This window comes from Acomys russatus, chromosome 19 (assembly GCF_903995435.1).
Source record: "Acomys russatus chromosome 19, mAcoRus1.1, whole genome shotgun sequence".
Lineage (NCBI taxonomy): Eukaryota > Metazoa > Chordata > Mammalia > Rodentia > Muridae > Acomys > Acomys russatus.
In genome coordinates, this window is record NC_067155.1 from 56,418,979 (window position 1) to 56,440,014 (window position 21,036).

At 47.6% G+C, this 21,036-nt stretch overlaps 1 protein-coding gene across 4 annotated transcripts in view; it reads right to left on the minus strand.

The window, feature by feature from the left end:
• Positions 1–1,653: 1,653 nt before the first annotated feature.
• The window catches only part of Tbx5 (T-box transcription factor 5), a 53,641-nt gene continuing 34,258 nt past the window's right edge, over positions 1,654–21,036 (minus strand). For all 4 annotated transcript variants that reach the window (XM_051161609.1, XM_051161612.1, XM_051161610.1 and 1 more), the window contains 2 exons: positions 12,307–12,533; positions 1,654–2,878 (listed from right to left, as the gene is read on the minus strand). In XM_051161609.1, coding sequence (XP_051017566.1) covers positions 2,304–2,878; positions 12,307–12,533 — 802 coding nt within the window. In that variant the 3' untranslated portion in view covers positions 1,654–2,303. The remainder of the gene's footprint in view (positions 2,879–12,306; positions 12,534–21,036) is intronic.

Below are 21,036 nucleotides of genomic sequence, written 5' to 3' on the forward strand. Positions count from 1 at the left end.
CACAGGTCTGTTTTGAGCACTTGGCTTCTGAGGGGCTTACTATCCTGAGACAGGGCAGGGCTAGCTGGAAGAAGTGGATCACTGGGGGCGGGCCTTAGGAGATTGTACAGGTCACCCAGGGGTCTCCCCTCTCTCTTCTATGTCCACCAAGAATGGAAGGAAACGTCTCCTCCATCCCAGACTCCCAACACTGCACTATTCTGCTCCAGGGTATGGGGCCACACAAGCATGGCCCTTCTAGAAGCCTGGACAGAAACCAACCTCTTCCTCCTTTAATTTGTTTCTGTCAGGCAACCAGGAAACAGGTAGGATTCCTGAAGGTCCTTGATCCTAATGCCCACATAAAGTCTTTGCACCCCACGGTTCTAGTCCTATGGATAATATATTCCTGCTCCATCCTGTTCTGGAGTGGGAGACCTGAAGTACCTCTGAGGGTCACCAGGACAGACCTGACAGCAGGCAAAAGCCATCCGCAAGCCCCCCACCCCCCACCCCGTTCCTTCTTCCCAACAGCCAGTCCCTCTATTCAGTCAACAAAACCCAGAAACAAACAAAAAAAAAAAAAAAAAAAAAAAGGCTATTCATGTCTCGTGTACTCTTTTAAGCACATGGTATTTATTAGGCATTAATGGGCACACAAATGTAAGAAACGAGTACTTGATCCTCACCCACCCCGCTTAGCGACATTAAAAAAAAAAAAAGACAAAATTGCATAGGACACGTGCAAACACTCACTCGCTCACAGGCTCCCACATCCTCAGCCACACAAATTACCCTGTTCTGTTTATTAGGGTCAGTTTAAAAAGGAAGGAAGGAAGGAAGGAAGGAAGGAAGGAAGGAAGGAAACACAAAACTTTTTTTAAAAAAAATCAATGAAAGAAGGCATGAGAGAGAGAGAGAGAGAGAGAGAGAGAGAGAGAGAGAGAGAGAGAGAGAGAGAGAGAGAAGAAAACACAAACACAGTTTTGAGTACCAATAAAATTAAAAGGTCTTGGTCAGCCCCCAGGCTGGGTTTCATGTTACTACTTAATTAGAATTCCTATTTATAAATAAATAGTACCAGTAAAATATTACATCTGAGAAACCCTACAATAATGTAGTACTTACATACTTTTTTTTTTCAAACACTGTTTTTCTGCTTTTGATGAGTGTGGTTTTGTGTCCCAGGTGGTTGGCGCTGGGGGGCATTTCTTGGCGGCAAGGCACTGGTAACCTGGCTTCCTGTCCTGCAGCACCCAGAGCTATTTTGTTCCGCATCCCGGTTCCTTCAGGGTCACAAAGGTCTGAGCCAGCCTGGGGCTGATGTCACGGTTCTTGTCAATCACAAAGTATATTTATTTTCACTTTCTTTTTCTCCCCTACAACTTGTAAGCAGGGAGTGTGCACCCCCCTCCCTTGCTCTGCATCACAGTTCTGTTCCCCTGTGTCACCCAGGGCGCTTTCAGTTTGTTGAAGCAAGATTTCTGGCTGAGAAGAAGTTGGCCCCCCTGTCTGGCGCTGGAGAGACCTGGAGATGGGGAGAAATGGTGCTGAGGATGCGGGATGTCATGCGGAGCCCAACATCCTAACTCCATCCGCTCAGTAGAAGGCAGCTTTGAATGCCATGATGCTGGGGAAGGCAGAACAAAACCAAAAGGGGGAGGGGAAAAAGCAAACTCCGATCCAAAAACTAGCAGGTACTCTGGGACCTTCGTAGACATCTCACATGACGGAGGTAGGTACTTTTGTTAGAGGAGGGTGGCGAATGTACATTTTAGCTCATTTATTGGAGGGAAGCTCGGGAAGTACATGTTGTGAGGCCTATTTGTCTCTGCTCTCCCTCCATTTAAGGGACTGGGTCCCAGTAAGAAAATTCAAAGAAAAAAATATATTATTATTTATTATATAACAAAGTCAACTTTAACACTGAGACACAGAATGTCTCTCACCGTGCACCGGGATCAAACACTCAATGAGGCAATATGTTCTAGAACCCAAAAGAAACAATCGGGGAACATGTCTAAGGGTTGTGAGTGTGCCTGGTTGATGACAGTGGAGAGATCATGCAGGGTAGAACTCATCTTTCTTTCTTTTTTCTTTTTTCTGTTTGTTTTGTAGGTTTTGAGTCAAAACGACAGAGTCCACGATTTTTGGAATGGCAGCTTCAGGCCACTGATCTGATCAGTGGCTATGGGAGCCTCAGGTACAGAGGTGAGGACAGATGACATGAGTTTCTCATCTATGGCATTCTCATCGCTACTGTCCCCCATCTCTCTCCTCTCCTGTCTCTCTCCCGCCCTGCCCCCTCTGGCAAACGTCTGCCTTTAACTGTTCTCGCTCCATTCTGGCACCATACCGACGCCATGTACTGAGTGATACTGGTGTGGGGACAGGGTCCTGGGCACGCCGTGAGAGTAGAGGAACTCTGGGGGCTGGAGGCCACCTGGAGACTGGAGGCCAGTCTGAGGCCCGCATTGCCTGACCACAGGCTGATGGGCCACTGAGGTCTGGTGCTGGAACATCCCTTCGCCAAGCTGAGGAGAACCATGGTTGGCCATGCCAGCCAGCCGAGGGACCAGTGGCCCCGAGGTGAAATGAGCAGAGAAGTGCTGGTAGGGTAGGCGGTCCATGGGCTGCACTGTGGTAACTGTGCAGCTGCTGTAGGAAGGCATGCTGGGCCATGTGTTACAGCTGATGTCCTCCAGGCTGGGCACTGGCTCGCTGGGTGGTGCAGAGCTGGCATACATACAGGCCTGCCGCTGGGCCGATTCTGTCCTGTATGAGGTACTCAGGCCTTGCTGCTGGGGGTAGCCTGAGCGGTAGAAGGCATCCTCTTCACTAGGGGATGTCTCCATGTATGGCTTTTTATAGGGGTGCTCTGTGCTGGAACATTCTTCATCTGCAAAGACAGGAAAGGAATTAGTCACCCTCACACCACAGCTAAGGCCAGAGACAGTCACTGGGGTCTGATACTAGAGACTCCAACCTCCACTCTGATAAAAAAAAAAAAAGCAAAGCAAATCAAAACAAAGTATAATGATCACACCCTTGGGCTATGAGCTCTAAGCCAAAATCTTGACCTTGAACTTTCTCCCTCAGTAAAATGTGACAAAGTGCTTTGTAGGAGCATTGAGAATTAAATGGAAAAATATATCCACTAACCAATTAATTCAGGGTTTGTTCCAGAAAACATTCCATAAAACACATTATCATCATCACTGTCACCGTCATCACCATCACCACCATCATCATGGTCATCACCACCATCATCATTACCATGGTCACCAACACCATCACCACCACCATCAACAGGTTCTTGCGTAGCCCAAGCTTGCTCTAAAGTTCCTATCTAGCTGAGGAGGACCTTGAACTTCTCACCTCATGCTTCCCCCAGGATTATAACCACTAGCCACTGTACTTGGTTTTATATGGTTCTGGGAACTGAACCCAGGACTTGTGCATATTCTAGGCAAGTACTCTACCAACTGCGCTACATCCCCGCCTTATTACTAACGATAGCAATTAACAGTAGTATCATTGTTTCACCCATCGTGTGCGTTACCTCATCCACCCATCTGGCATACACGCAGCAGCAATACAAATGACAGTAGTACCAGCAACAACAGTATAAACAAACACATACAGTGCTGATGATGCCTGGCTGTGTTCTAACTACTTCCCCGCAAGGCAGCCCACTCAGTCCTCATAGCAACTGCGTGAGGTGGGTTAGTTCCATTTTATACATGAGAGAAAAGGAGGCCAGAGAAGTTAAGGAGCTTGCCCAAGGGCTCACATGGTGGCTGATGATGGTGGATCTGTGATCCAGCTGTCTCACTGTGAAGTATCTGCTCATCAATGTCATAAAATACGTGAATCAGAAACCAAATATCCATGGATTGGATGGGCAGATGAGTGGTGGACTGGTGGATGGATGGTAGATAGATGAATGAGTAGATTGATGGATAAATGTGTGGATGGATGCATGAATGGATGAGTGGGTGGGAGGACAGCTGGATGCATGGATGGATGCAGGGATGGATGAACGCTGGATGGGTAGATGAATTCTGGATGGGTAGTTGGATAGTGACTGGGTAATGAGTGAGTGAATGACTAGATGAGAGATGAATTTACGGATAGCTATATGGATGTGTAGATAAATGATTGTTGACTGGGTGAATGATGCATGGATAGGCGGCAGGATAATTGATGGATAGATGGATGGGTAGGTTGGTGGAATTTGAAACAAATCCCCTTCACCAGTTGTTGAGTTGGTACCCTGTGTTCCTGTTTCCTGTGAATTGGATAAGGCCCCTCCTCTGTGCGTTAGTTAGTCTGAGTACAGTGTAGCAGAGATAACTTCATTCCTAGAAGAGTCTCCCTTAGGTACCCTTGGGAGCTAACCAGTGTGCTGGGGAAGAGTTATTTCCTAGAAGAATTTCCTGAAATAGGATGTTTTGAAAACTGTTTGCACACACAGTTTTCCCACAACTTATGGGGTGTGGGAGCAAAAACTTCATAACCCCCAGCACCCAAGCTAAGAGCCCTGGACACATGTGGATAGGAATCAGATTTTCCTGTGAGTGTGTTGCCTGTGACAAATCCACCACTTCTGATGCAGGTTAGTGATGCAGACCTCATTCTATGATAAGATTAAATGAAGGAGAGGTTTAGTCATTAAAATTAAGGACCAATAAATGACTTACTAAACACCTATGATGTGACCCCACTCCATCATACGGCAACCCATCAAAGCGTCTGTCCATGCTCCCATTTCTCAGAAGCAGGAAGCGAACCTCAGAGATGTGACAAGGACAAGAATCAACATGGAAGCTGACTTCCTGAGCCTATGATGCCAGCTTTCCAATGGCTCATGTCACCCACTTGGCTACCCAATTGGTATTTCCTGAGTTCTGCTGAGTGCCAGGCAGTGTGCTGGGTGCTTTGTATGGAGCTGTGAGCCAGGTAGATGTTTTTCCTAGCCCCACTCCATCCAACGCAGGGCAGTGAGTAAAGAAAACTATCTCTTCCATCATTCAGAAAAAGTAATGGAATATGAAACTTTGAGTAAGCACCCACACACCAGTGACACCTTTGGGCTGGTTTATAAAACAGCCCCTCAACTGGATAGATGACTGTATATCTGGCTTCTGCCACACAGCGCCGCGGGTAACCATGGTACCCAGGTGACACCAGTGGGCAGCTCAGAAGCCTCCCCACAGTGTGGGTTGTACCTTCCAAACAGCAAGCATGCTTATTTTTAGCTAGACACTCTGCAATACATCTGGGAACCATAGCGTGCCCAAATATTCGCATGCGTGCGTGCACGCACACACACACACACACACACACACACACACACACACACACACACACACACACACACACACACACACCACTCCCCCAAAGAAAGCTGCGGTCACTCTTGCAGGTGTCCTGTGTACACAATGCCAGCCACACAGATGTTTGAAGACATCCAGATGTTTTGCAGTGTTTACTCTCGCCCGCCCCCCTTCATCTAGCTGGTTTTTCTTTTTTTCTTTTGGGCTCTTGAGATCGCCAACCTTAGCTCATTTCAATGCCTGCCACCTCATCTCTTGATTCCTTCCTTCTAATCACCCCACCAAATCTTAAACAGAAAGATCTTAGTGCTGCTGGGTTCACAGCTTTGGACTTTTTATTATTATTATTATTATTAACGAGGGCGTTCCCCTTTTCAATAATAGAAAGTACAGCTGCAGGGTACCCTTGGCAAGAGAAAAAAAAAAGGCAAAAAGAAACCATTTTTTAAGTTTCTGATCCCTTCCAGATTCATTACAAGTTTAAACAGGGGGCGGGGGTGGGGAGGAATAATAAGAAAAAGGTCGGAACACAGTTTAGAAAATCATAAAATTATACATTCCACTCTGTAATACCCAAAAAGATGTGGTGCAGAATGCTCAGGAAAAACTCTAAGCTGATGAAAGCTGGATCTGAGGTTTCTCAAATTCCGCCCCCCTCCCTGCCCCCCAGGCTTCCTCACACTAAAGAGATTCTATCACCTGGTCTAGGCTTTGGGTTGAGCATGGTCAACGCACTGAGTGGGAGCTATGAGCTTTGAGCTTGTCTGAGGGAAGGCCTGGGTTTATTCTGGGTCCAGTTTAGCTTCCCTTGTTGTGTGAAGAGCCATAGCCAGGGGTCAGGTGTTCTAATGGGACTAGCCAGAGACCTGCTGGTCCTGCTTCAGAACGGGTGTAGGAGACGTGGCCGGTGACACTTACTTGCAACTCTGATGAACTGAGCTACGTATTTTGAGTAACAGGGAAGTTCTTCCTGAGCCTAACCACCCAATCACAGTATAGCACTCCAGGAAACCCTGCTCCCTTGGAGTTTTCTTGAAGTATGCTGTTCAATTTGTTTTGATTTTTAACTCTGCATACAACCATTTTAGTGATGATGACCTCAGAATACTGACTTTAAGGCACAGCATCACAGCCCCGATGCTTCTGGTCCAAGGAGGCATGGACGGAGGCCTGAACTGCTTCAAGCTCAATCCCTGACTGCACACAGACACAATCTCCAAACTCCTCGTTAGGTTTAATTAGGGAAATGCCAAGTGCTGTCTACTGTCTGCCTGCCTTGCTCAGTGAGTCAGTGCAGCACTTTGAAATCTCTTCGCATCTTATCTTTCTGCATAACCCATGTCTACTCCCTTTCTCTAATTTTCTCTCTTAGCAGACTAGGCAGATGGCTCTCGGAAGGTCATCCAGTGCTCAGAGGTATTTGGGTGGATTCCAGAGCTGGAAGCTTCCCAGAGCCACTTTTCAAGTCACTGAGCCCATTGAGCAAATATGGTCACAGTTCCCAAGTGGGTCATATCCTTTGCCGGCTGAGTTCATGCAGGGAAATGTTATGGCGTCACCACAGACCGAGGCTCTGGAACCCAGAGTATGGAACTCTCAGCTAAGGGATCTTCTGGGAGTCAGGAGACCTTCTGAGTCACAGAACAGTGGTGACAGGTGGTCCTGGACTTTCTGCTATTAACGTAACTCAACCGGCTCAGCCAACATGGAGAGCTTTAACACTTGATGGATAGAGAGATTGGTGGATAAAACGGTAAGGTATATGGCTAGATAAGTGGATGAGTGGATAGATAAGTGGATGGATGGATGGATAGATAAGTGGATGGATGGATGGATAGATGGGGGATGCGAGTTGGGTAAATAGAAGAATGAATAGGTTGGTGGGTGGCTGGGCGGATGGATGGACACATGGATGGGTAAGTGAGTGAGAGGATGGATGAATAAGTAGATTGGTACATGAGTGGATGGATGGGTGGTTGGATAGAGAGATAAATGAATGGATGATAGCTTCTGAACATAATATGTTCCAAACTCTCAGAACTTGGGTTAAAATGGAGACACTGAAATGGTACCATGGGAAGACCGCAAGTAAAAGTGAAAACACGCCAGCTCAGACCCCATGACCACCATGAGTCTATCCACTCCCCCATGAGGATATGTGATTCATAAGAGCAGGTCTCTTGCTCTCTACCTCCGGGGCCCCGCTGTGGACTGAGTGCTCAACAAGTAAGCACTGATGACTTCACTGCAGCTCTGCCACTCATCACTCAGCAGTCATATAACCCTAGAATCCGATGTTAGTGCACAGTACACCGTTTGCCCCCCAAGGGATGAGGATTGGGTATTTCTCCAGAGAAGGCTGCCCCGAACAATTCAGTCAAGGGGAAAACCCTGAAGTTGCTTTTTAAAGCACAGCTTCAAGTTGGTGCAGCTGGTAAAGGCATCTGCTGACAAGCCAGGCAACCTGAGTTCGATCTCTGAAGCCCTCACACACCACACAGAGTGTGGAAGGCTGGAACCAACTCCTGAAAGCTGTCCTCTGTACCCTACACGCTTACCATAGCATATGTGCACCCACACACCTACACCTACACATGCGTGCACACAAAATCAATTCATGTGAAGTATGTAAAACACCCCTCAGATCATGGGAAATACACCCAATGGGTCCCCTGCCCTCCCGTCTCTATCACCGACTTCCCTTTGATAGCCAGTTTTGTAAATGTTTTTTGCTGCATTTTTATTTGGGTCAGTTTGGTTGTTAATGAAAGGAAGACGAACGAGAGAGTTGGGGCACTGGGAAGAAAGAAAGACAAGTGCTCTCTCAGGTCCTCTGCTCCTGGATTTGATTGAGTGGCATTGATTTAAAAAAAAAGAAAAGAAAAGAAAAAGGCCTGCCCAGCTTTTTTGACTCTATCCAGTGGGAGAGATAGGCTGGAGACAGCCCGTGTTCCAAACGCGGGGAGGAGGCCGCTGGCCTGCTGGGCCCTTTGACATTGCATGGGGCCTGGCTCCTGGGCTGGCTGGAAGGCAGACAGACAATGAAGGGAAGTCTGATAGCGGGGCCAGGCTGGGGCCAGGAGGGGAAGCCACCCACGGAGTTATCACTCCTAGGGAGTCCCAAACTGGAAGGAAGCCTCCCTGATCCCTTATCTCCTCACACTGTGGGGAATGATGATGAATCGCCTGCTGACCCCATTGGCTTCCCTGTCATCCATGCTCCCTTTGGAGCTGGGAGTGTGGAAGGTGGTGAGGAGAACAGAGGCTTCTGGGAAGACGAGAAGATTTCTTCAGAGTATATAACCACCTCCACCCCCAGCCCCATGTCCCAAGTCCAGTGACTTCACTGGGGACCTCTGGCCAGGCCACACACTAGCTAGAGGACTTTGGGGGACATTTCTGCCTGAGCTCTAGCATCCCAATCTGAAGGAACAGAGGGGACGTGTTTTCACATTCTTATCTCCAGCTACTCCCAAAGTCCTGGTTCCACTCATTTCTCCAGCCCTGAGCCACCATGGCAGGCCTCACAACCTACAGTCACCTCTCAACAGGTGTCTGGTGTCATTCCTGTCCCTTCCTATCACAGCAAAGTGACACTGCTAAACACAACTAGCGGTGACACTTGCAGGCTGCTGACCCTCTGATGGCCTCCCACTGGTGTTCAGATAACACTTGGAGTTGTAATGGAAATGGCTTAGCAGTCTCCAGCTGGCCTTGCCTTTCTCTCCAGTCTTCACTCCTTGCCCTTTGCCCTTCGCTCTGGGCACGCACATCCTAACCCTTCCCCAGAAAGGATAGACACCCACCCTCTTTCGTATCCTTTCCTAGCTGCCTCCAACTTTCCCTGATTCCACATCTAGTCTGTTCGTCCAATTTGATATTTGTTAGCAATTTGCATCTCTCTCTCTCTCTCTCTCTCTCTCTCTCTCTCTCTCTCTCTCTCTCTCTCTCTCTCTCTCTCTCGCAGCTCTCTCTCTCTCTCTCTCTCTCTCTCTCTCTCTCTCTCTCTCTCTCTCTGTGTGTGTGTGTGTGTGTGTGTGTGTGTGCCTGCATGTGTTCCTGTTTGTAGGTACACATGAGCCTTGTCAGGGGAAAGCCTAGATTGTTACTCCTCAGGTACCGTCCATCTCTGTTTTAAAGACAGGGTCTCTCATGAACCTGAAATTTGCTGGCTAGGCTAGACTGGCTGAGCAGCAAACCCCATCACCTGCCCAACACTGGGTCGTAAGTGGGTGTTGACACACCTGGCTCTTTGAATACATGGGTTCAAGGGAGTCAGGCTCAGAGCCTCATCTTGTAAGGAGGGCATTTGCTAACTGAGCTCTCACTCCAGGGCCCAGTGTAATTTTAATTAAATAATTCTATGATCCCTTACACAATACTCAGCCTGCTTGGGGACAGTGTGCTGCTTAGGACAACACGTCCTCTGTAGAGGAGAGGAAAGGGGTCACGGATGTTATGGGGTTTTTTTAGCCATGCCAGCAGGCAGACCAGACATTTCCCATCTATTCTCTCATCTCATCTCCTCATCAATATAACAGGTAGGATTTCCCATTATCCTTGATTCATATTAGAGGTACTCAAAGGCCAGAAAGGTAAAGGAATTTCCCAGGGTCACCCAGCTGCAAACTGCCAGCAGTTGCAACCGCTTCTGTAACAGGTAGACCCCTTCTCCAGCCCTGATAGGTTAGTTCTAAGTTCCTCTAAGGCGCTGGAAGGTCACAGAACCAAAAAGGTAGTCTTCTCACCACCTCCGTACAGAGGGCGTGGCTGAGGACGAACGGAGGGCGTGGCTGAGGACGAACGGAGGGCGTGGCTGAGGACGCTGCTGCGACTGTTGACCCTAACCGGCTTTGATTCTTTTCAACTTCTTTCTAGCCTCTTTTTTTTTCTTTTGTTCTGGCATTAATTTAATCGACAGAGCTCCCTAATGCAAACCTGCTGAGCTCTTTATGGCCGTGTATGACCCGTCTCCACCGCAATCTTCCTTAGGAGATGACATTTTCAGAGTGTAGTTGCCGACAACATAGGCGAAATGTGAGTGTGGTGCTAACAGATACAGGGTATAGAGCATGCAAAGCGGGCTTTTAGCTTCAAATTCCACCTTCACGAACCACTGGCCAAACAGGTGTGGTGGTGTATGCCTGCAACCTTTGTACTTGAGAGCTGAGGCAGACAGCAGGGAGTTCGAAGCCAGCCTGGACTACACAGTGAGTTTCAGACCAGCCTGGGCTACATAGAAAGTCTGAAGCCAACCTGAGGTCAATGGTAAGACCTTGTCTTAGAAGAAAAAAAAAAAAAAAAAAAAAAAAAAGCCCTTTTCTATGGCTCAGCTTATCACCTGTAAGGAGAGTTCCTCATACCTACATTGGGAGAAAACTTCCTCAGAGACCAAGCCAAGCTAGACCTCTTTTAGCTATCACACTAGGCAGGATATCTGAACAGGAATTCCTCCTTGGATATTCTTTCCTTCCCTGAGAGTTGAGGGAACACACACACTTGCCGCATCTGGTATCCAGCCCGCCCTGCGGCGGATGTGTGGGGAGCTGGGCTGGGGGTGTTGGGGTGACATTGTTCAGGCCTTGGAGATCCAAGGAGTTAGAATGGGTTTTGGTCCATCTGGAAGTCAGGCATCATTCCCAGGCGAGGACCAACGCCAACATGTCTCCTTCCAAAGACAAGCATGAGGCGGTCTGGACTAGTCAGTCCAGCTCCTGAGAATTCTACAGCAGCCTTGCCGGCAGTGCCTGCTGGTGAGTGGCTTAACTAAAAGGTCCAGAAACAGGTCACTTGGACTCCTGATGGCTCAGAATTGGTACTGATAGAGTAGGGGCAGAGGCCAGAATATGACTTAGGTGTTTGAGGACAAAATAGTTGTCACACACTGAGGCCACCCTGGAGAAGCTCACAGCATACACATGAGCCTTTACCTTCACACCAAGCCCCAAGACCCTTCCCACCATAAGCCTTGAAGTACGGTCTCATTTAAGACAAAAGGAGGAGACAGAAGCTATGTAACACACACACACACACACACACACACACACACACACTAGCTCCCAACTCCCAGAGGTGAGCTGCATCCCCGATGTCTGACCTGAAGAATGTAGGGTGAAACTTATCTCCACCCTGTGTGTGACTCACAGCAGCTGTCTCTTCACATCTTCCAGGACTCAGTATCCATGGCGACTGCACGCCACCTGTTTGGGATAGCTGCAGCCTGCTGGGTGCAGCCAGTGCTCTGGGACACCTGTCCCCATTTACAAAGTGAGAAACCCACACTGGGCAAACACTCAGGAAGCTGAGACCGGAAGAGTGCAAGTTCTGGGGCAACCTGGGCTACAGAGTGAGGCTTGCGTCAAAACACACAGAAACAACTGTCCAGAGAAACTAAACTCTACCACACTACACATGTTAACTGTGGTGGTTCTGGCTCCCAATGGGGGTTAACAGAAGTCTCTTTTCTTGACACAACCTTTTGGCTCAGACAACTTAGGGAAAAGTCATCAATTTCTCATTTGGTAAAAGAATGTGTGCTGTATGCACGGTATGTGTGTGTTATACATGTGGAATGTGTATGACGTGTGTGCCTCTGTGTATGTGTGTATATGTGTGCACGTATGTGTGCATGTATGTGTGCATGTGTATATATCCTTGGTATGTATGTGTTTGTGTGTATATATGTGTGTGTTATGTGTGTATGTATTATATATAGATGCATGTGACATACATTCATGCTTAATAAATGAAATAAAGTAGGTTTGGACATTTTACATCTTCTCTAAGGAAAGGCTGGTATACTAAGAGATATACAAGAGATATACTAAATGAGCCTCTTACTTTACCCGCATGGTTTGACTTTCCCATCACCTCTATATTTCTGTATTATTTACTTTTAAAAAATATAAATGAATGAATGTCACTGTGCACACCACCTAAATGAGGAATGCAGTAAGGGAGAAGGCACTGGCAGGCCTGCCACACTTACCTTTCCTCTTGGTGCAGTGGTAAATCTGGCTGTGCTCCTGGGGCAGTGGGTATGGGTTAGGCGGGGGCAGCAGGTCCTGGGAGGGGCCAGAGACACCATTCTCACACTGGTACTGGGACCCTAAATTGGACGAGGTGGATAGAGCTCGGGTCTCACTGCTGAAGGGACTGTGGTTGGAGGCCACTTTGTGCCTCACTGTGCTCCTGGGGACCACAGGATACTCTTTACTGGAAGTAAGAAGACAGAAAAGTTATGTCCACCGGTGCTCTGATGTAGCCTCCCCCCACCCCCGAATCCTTGCTGATACACGTGTCAACGAGTCCACCAGAAAAATCAATAAATGAGAAACTAAGGGGTCTTTGATGATCAAGTTGGCCCAATGACTCCTGACATCCCATGACATGAATTGTATGTCCAGGCACTTACTTCTCACATTATGTACATCAGGCTCGTAGGTCTAAAGACAGCCTTGTTATAGACAGAAAAGCCCTCCCCACCATCAGGGCACTCGGAACCTTTTCAGCTCATCCACATATCTTTGAACCATCCAATTCCAGAGCTGGTTGTGGTGCCTACACATTTAGTCTTAACTTCTGAATGTTTATTTTTTACTTTTTGAAAAGGCTGTACGTGTCTTAGCCCAAGTAGAACAGACCACCCTGGATAGTCATTTGCAGCCTTAAGTCATTCTAACGCGGACAGGTTCCTGATTGTAATGTCTAATTCCTTTTAAGTTGCTATCTTCGTCCCACTGCAGTATTTAAGTGCTCTGTGGCTTGGTTTTTCCCATTTGTAAGTCGAGGAAGATAAACACACCTAGGTCATGGGCAGGCCCAATGGCTCAGTGGGTATAGAACTTGCTACACAAGCATAGAGACCCAACCTGGAACCCACGTAAAAGTGAAAGGAGAGAACCATCTCCACACAGCAGGGCTCTGACCTGCGCATGCACACGATGGCATGTGCACGCCCCAAATATATATCACAAGCACATATGCATGGATACACACACATGCACACATGTGCACATGCGCACACACACACATTAATAATAATAATTAAAAGAAGAAATCCTCAGGGGCTGGAGAGATGGCTTAGTAGTTAACTTTGGTTCTTAGCACCTACATCATAACCAACAGTAATTCCAACTTTCAGGAGAAAGCTGACACCCTCTTGTGCAGTTTGTAGGTATGTGCACTCATGTGCACATAATCCCCCTCATACACACACATACATAAATTTAAATTTTTACATATGTATGTATACACACACACACACACACACACACACACACACACACACACACACGAGACTATAAGTGAAAGTGCCCCACTTAAAAATGTTCCCAGTTCAAAGAGTTGTTGAGAGAAGGAATGAGGAGATTGTCACAGCAAGTGCCAATCACTGTTGGTATTGTTTTAAGTGGAGCTAAGAGAGAAAGGAGGAGAAGATGGGAGGATAAAGAAGATGGAAATCACAGAAGGAGATGAGGCAGAACCAAACGCAAGTCCCTCCTTGCTGTCACTCACACACCCTGCCGAGCCTCGGCATCCACAGTGCGGATTCCTGCTCAACATCCTTCCAGGTTCTCAGAATCTGGCCCTTCCCAAGCTGAGGATGTAAGTCAGTTGGTAGAGGGCTTGTGTGGTGTGGCCTGCATTTGATCCCCAGCACCAAATAACCCTGGCATGGAGGACCACATCTATAATCCCAACACATGGGAGGCAGAGGAAGGAGGATCAGGTCAAAAATAATAACAGTAACAAAAATGATAATTTGATAACAATTTCAACATGATTAGTCTCCTTTCTAGAGTATGTGTTTTATGAACCTAATCACAATATTCTGAGAAACAGCCAGAGACCTCTGGCACTAGATAGGCTGGCCCAAGGCACGTATGGATCAGAAAATCCCAAGTGTTAGGGGTTTTGTTTTGCTTTGTTTGCCAAATATTTCTTCAGGCATTTTTAATCCAAATAGGTTTGGTCTCAGTATGAGCAATCACATGTGTGAGGGTATGTGCTTGGGGTACTAACTCAGCTCTCCTCAAACAACTAAAATAAATGTTTACTTGTGGAAATTAAGGTGTGCACCTAGGACTGGGGGTATAGCTCAAAGATAGAGCACTTGCCTGGCATGCGTGAGGCTCTTGGTTCCATTCCTAGCACCATGATAGGTAGTAGGTAGGTAGGTAGATAGATAGATGATAGACAGATAGATGATAGATAGATGGATAGATAGATAGACAGACAGACAGACAGACAGATAGATTTGACTCGGTGGTAGAGTACTTGCCTAGCAAGCTTGAGGCTGTGGGTTCAATTCTAGTACCACAACTTGTGGATTGGTTCGTTAATAACAAGCTAGGGGTGTAGCTCAGTGGTAGAGTATTTACGTGAGACGTAAAAGGTCCTGAGTTTTAATACCAGAACTGCTAAAAGCATTAGAAATAAAATAAAATGCAAAGCTCACACTATATAAATCCCATATGCACTAAGGGTTCTGGAGAATGCAGCGGGCATGAGTCCATGGCATCTTTTCCATGATGCTGTGATGAGGTTAGGGTTGTTGTGCCCATTTTACAGATTAGGAATCTGAAGCCCAGAAGATGAGACAACTTGTCCAAGGTCTGAGGACTGGTTAAAAGAGAGCAACCAGAAAGAATTCTGGCCCACCCACTCCCAAAACATTTCATTCACTGTCTAAAACAGAGGCTTGGGAGGAGGTCTCCTTCTATGACACGTTCTCTACTCTCTAATCCTGCCTCTGCCTGTTATGAGGAAACATATCATGGTGGCCAGGCAAGGGATATACAGGGGCAGCCAAGTTTCCATGACACTATACACCTACGCTCATGACACCCAGGAGTCTCTTGGCCACGCCTCCTCTGAGGGGCACTGTGCCATCTTGGATGCCACAAGACCACAAGTTAGCCAGGAGGCTAACTGGAATGGCATTAGCTTGAGAGCTCTGGCTTTGTGGTTCAAACCATGTAATGGAAAAAAACAAGAAGAATAAAAGAAAAGGCATAATAATAAAACACTACCAAAGCCATCAAATCTCACCGGTAATTCAGCTTGGGTCTGCTGAGGTCAAGTGCTAGGCTGTCAGCACTCCAGGAGGAAGGGAGAAATTGTTTGGGGTTTTATATATTTAACAGGGTTGGTTATTTTTTTTTAATTAAAGAAAATAAGCCTCCAAAAATATTGGCTGAGGGAATTTACAAGGGAGCGTACCAATGTGCTCTGTGGAATTCTCTCATCTACCCTTGCCAAACTGCAGAATTACTCACCCTGAGAAAGGCCAAACCCTGTTTTATAAACACTTCCAGAAGGGGAAAAGTGATACTATCCCCAATAACCACGTGTCCCTCACAGCTTGTTCCCCTCTAAGGAGCCTCAAACAGCATCCCAGCGTGTATCAAGAACATCTCGTCTGGTGCCTAAGATTCTGTGTCCTGAGACCATCTGACAGGTGTTGGACTATGGGCAAGGGAAGGCAGTGTGCCTCCTCTACCCAATGAGACAAGAGAGACGAGGGAAGAAAGTGTCTGAAGTAAACCACAGCAGAATGGTCCCATGGAGCTCTTCAGTGGACCAATCAAAGGATTCATCAGTCAGAGAAAATGTTAGCATCACCGTGGTGCCTGGGATGGGAAGGTGAGTTGCTTTCATCTGCAGTTTATCTCTGTGTGTGTGTGTGTGTGTGTGTGTGTGTGTGTGTGTGTGTGCGCGCGCGCGCGCGCGCATGCGCACGCACGCACAGTGGCCACAGAGGGCTCGTTTTCACCATGGTTACCATCACTATGACCACGACCATCATCAGTACCACAACCATCATTATCTCCACCATCACCGTCAGCATCACCACCTTCACAGTAGCAACAGCATCACCACCATCAGCACCACCACAATCAGTAATGCTCTGTAAGTGCCTCCTCATCCTTCTTCCAGCCTCCTCTTCAATGTCTCCCCTCATTTGAGTCTAGATCATTCCTCATTTCATGTATATACTTAAAAGTTACTATAAAGATAAGAAATTTTAAGTTCAGAGAGGCTCAGCTGACGATAGCCAACAGTGGGTTTCCTTCAAAGTCCATTCTATTCCTAACCGCTCTGAGGGAGAAGCTCCACACGCACATCAGCAGTGTAGCAAGCACCCCTTCCTACAAAGCAGGCTGATGAGGACAGAGTTGTGGACTGGCTACAGTAGGGCAGAGCTGAGGTCACACTTGTAAGTCCCACTTGTTCATGGCACCCTGCAGCTCCTCCCATCCACCAGTCCCACCCCTTCACCCCACCAACCAACTCTGACCAGAGGCACCAGACACAAGCCAGATCTTGAGTTCCTCAGCTCTCCTTGGGTGCCATAACCCACAGACCAGACCCTCCCTGACTAAGGCTTCCTGACATTCTGTTCCCTTGGAGCGGGCGTAGTGAATGACGCCATTGTCACTGGGTCTGGGTTGTAAAACGTTACAAGGGAATATTGAAACCCGAAGGCCAAACTGCACCATCAGCCTGCTGCCAGCTAATGAACCGGTTTTCCACGGGCGCGCACAGCAGTGGATTGAATCGGCCTTTTCACAAAGGCAGGTGGCAGGGGAGCTAGCGTGGCGGGGGCCTTTGTTCAGTTCTGTTTTCTCTAGGAGATGCTTTACTCAGTTTCTGGCAGCGTTTTTAAACAACCAAAGTGGAGTGAGAGCTCTAAAAGCCCTGTTCTTGTGGGGTAAATTTCCTCTACGTGCTCTCCACTTTCATCTGAGACCCCCCAAATAAAATGAGCTGGTCAAAGACAGCTCCTAGGGAGTTTCTCCTGTCTTGTCCACCTTCCAATCCACTGGGGGAAGTTATTTTGATCTGACACGTGTGGGCACCCCCTGGAACGAGGAGGGCACACCCCAGGTGGCACACACCCCAACTCAATGCAGATAACGAATCCATCTGGTTCTCAGCTTTCATGGCAGAAGGGCAGGAGACCATCTCACTAGGGGAAACAGGCACAAATACTTTATGTAAATTTCCTACTAGGGCTGTGTGGGTGAGAGGACTCGAGACCCTCTCAAGGACTTCTCCCCTCTGTGATAATGGCCATTGCTTTGCAGCTCTGGGGCCCTAGAGAGAGTAACAGTGGGAGCTGGCTTCTGGTTCTGATGCTGGCCAGCCTGTGTGTGGATGCCCGGTACTCAAGGACCCAGCCACAAACGTGGTGACTGGCTGGCTGGATTTTCCTTTGCTTGGCACCTCAGTCTCTGCCTGTAAAATGGGATCATAATGACAGCTGCCTCTGGGGGTTGTGAGACGGTAAATGGATAGGGCGGCTTATCGCGTGAGGGGACATATAGCTCAGTAGAGGGCATGGCGGTGGTGGGGTTGGGGGTAGGCCAGGCTGTCCTCAAACTCGATATATAGCCAAAGATGACCTTCTGCTTTTGCTTTTGTCTTTGTTTTAATGTGTATGGGTGTTTCACATGGATGCATGTTTGTGTAGTGTGTGTGTGTGTGTGTGTGTGTGTGTGTGTGTGTGTGCCTGGTCTCCATGGAGGCCAGAAAAGAGCATTGGATCCCCCTAGGAACTGGAGTTATATATAGGTTTAAGCCACTATGTGGGTGCTGGGGAATTAAATCCAGGTCCTCTGAAAGAGCAGCAAGTGCTCTTAACCGCTGACCCATCATCTCTCCAGCCCCATCTCATTTTTTAAATTTATATTTTAAAAATTAGATTTATTTATTTTATTTTATGTGCATGAGAGTTCTTCTTGCATGTGTGTCTGTGCACCACATGTGCTCCTGGTGTCCAAGAATTTCAGAAGAGGGCACTGGATCCCCTGGAACTGGAGTTACAGTTGTGAGCCGATATGTAGGTGTTAGGAAATAAACCCAAGTCCTCTGGAAGAGCAGCCAGTGCTCTTAGGTGCTAAGCCATCCTCTCCACCCCACCTTCATCTTCTGATCCCCCTTCCTCTACTTCCAAGGGCTGGGATGATAGGCATGTCCACCAAGATGAATATGGTAGTTCTGAGGATGAAGCCAGGGCTTTGTGAATGCCAAACCAGTACCCTACCCACTGAGCTACACTCTCAGTCTCATTGATTTTTGAGGGAGCGGTTTGAGGATCTCACTATGTAACGAAGCTGGCTTCAAACTCCCGTCTCGACCTTCTGGGTGCTAGAAGGACAAGGGAGCATCACTCTATCCTGTACAACACACTCTGAACCAGGACTTGGCGCCTAGATCTGAACTGCCTCCCCATCTCAAAGATCAAGTACTTCAAGATTGTCAGTTTTCTAGGGAGATGTGTGTACTTGAACCCACTACCTGAGGGGGGGGTCTGAAATTCTGAGACAGCTCTGAATCATAGCAGAGCCTGGGGCCCCCCTCCTCCACAGGATGACTTCCTTTGTCTCCTTTTGTCCCTCTGTCTCGTTTCTTCCATTTACAGGAAAGGAAGATGAAGGCGTACCCTGCAGGACATCTGGGAGTCTCAGGGAAGAAGGTCCAGCATGGAAGTGGGACTGGAATGTGGGTGAACCTTGGTGAGCTCAGGCCACCCCTTAAGCGGGCTTCCCTAGTGTCTACAACACTGCACGGCACAAAAAAAAAAAAAAAAAAAAGACTTACAGTTAATTCTTAGTGGGCACTACTTGCTGAACAAGCCTGATGGTGGTAATTTGGATTCCTAGCATCCTCATAATGTGTGTGTCTGGTGTCTCACCTGTAGTCCCAGTGTGAAGGAGGCAGACACAGGGGATCCCAAGGGCAAACTGAATGCCTAGACTATGTGAGTCAACGAGCTCTGAGTTCAAGCAAGGGACCCCATCCACATCAATACATAAGGTGGAGAGTGATGAAGGAAGATGCCTGATATTCACCTTGAGCCTACACACACACACACACACCACAAGCCCTACCGAGATGCTCAAGATTTTTCGACTGAGAGCAGCATTTCCAGCCCTTGGGACTCAATTTGAGTTCTTGCCTCCGTAGTGAGTGGACAAAGGCGAGTGAGGTGGCGACACATGGGGGAATCCAGGTAACCCGCAGATTTGTCAGTATCTTTTTGATCGACAGACCAGCCAGCAGAGGACCGTACGAGATGCTGATCGACACGTGTTTAGTATTTTAGTGTTCAAGGAGGAGAGGACGTCATGCAGAATGTTTTACCCTGATAGATAGACGTGTGCCCAGACAGACTGTAGTCCCGAGACACGACAGTCGCATGGCAAGAGGGTTGCCACTTTCGATCAGAGACACATCACCTCAACACAAGACGCAGCCTGTATTAAGTTCTCATGTCGAGATGATCCCGATAGTAGAGACCGGAGTATGTCTAGCAGAGAGGTGAGAGTGACGAGCCGCGCGTATGGGAGAGAGCTGAGAGCCGTAGTCTCAGACTCACCTCAGCCCGCTAATAGAGTGACTATCTAATTCCGTTGGGCTTTTCGGTTGTTCTAGATTTATGTACAGCGGTTATGATTTGACACTTACTTCACGTTGTCAAGAACTGAAAGGTAAACCTACAATGTGTACATCTCACTCAAGGTATATCTATAACATCGGAGTGCTGATGTATTCGTAGAGCAAAAATCAAATCTTAGTTGATGATGCACACACTGTCACAGGGTTTGGTTGACTGGTTCATTTCTTTGATTTCGGAATTAAGTTTCTCTGGCTAAAGTCAGTGATCGCGGATGCGATGGACTGGATGAGTAATGTGTTGTGCGTTATCGACCCCGCATCGTTGTGCCTTGGTATAGATTTCATGGACGGACAGACAGATGAATAAGTGTGTGATAGAGCCGACCAATATATCCCTATTGGCTCTATGCACCATTTCGGTGGGTTCTTTGCATTGGTTGAATGTGTTTATGTGCTGAAATACCAATTGGTTTAGGTCTATAGCTACGCTTTCTGCTTAGCACAGTAATGCCTGGACATAAAACTAGAGGACAGACTCTCAGTCTTCATGAAAACAGGGTTTCCTCATCGATCCTCATGCTTAAGGCCTATAAGAGGAACTCAAGTAGGGGGTCACACACTGAACTCCCTCCCTTGGTCATTTGCGAGAGAACACTCTTGTCACAAGGTCTAGCATTTTCGCCTTCTCCTATCCCTTAGGGCTCACATGACATGTTCAGGGTGGCCTGATGTGTCGTTAAACTTCCTTCTGTCTTTCTATTACATTCTTCCATTGTAACGGATGATTTCTTCTTTTCCTACAATACTGTTTTTGTTTCTTTTCTGTGTTCCTCCCGCGCCGTGCCAACACTCAGATTGAGACCGCACCTATCCTCTCACATACATGAAGCAGAAAGAAGAAGATATGTTAAGTGACGACTAGTGATTAGATAGCCTAAGAAGAAGTCTTCTCTCTTCTTCTTCCGTATATGCTTAGTGCTCTCTTCTTCTTCTTCTTCTGGAGTGCTTACGCGCAGTGCCTCGGCATGCTCTCCGCCTCCACCGTCGCGTCCGTCCTCCTCCTCAGCTCAGCACCTACCCTCGGATCGGCCTCTTCTTCTTCTTCTTCCTCTTAGTTCTTCTTCTTCTTGCTAGTTCTTGCATTGTCTTAGTTTCTCTATCTTTTTCTCTCAGGAGTTATTCTTCCTCTCCCATTTCCGCCCTTTTGCTCCCCTCCTAGCTTTCCCGCCCCGGTCGTAGCGCCCGGGGATTCGCGCGGAGACGTTAGGAGGCCCCCAGGCGGAGTGAGGTCGCGGATTTCCTTTGCTTGCCC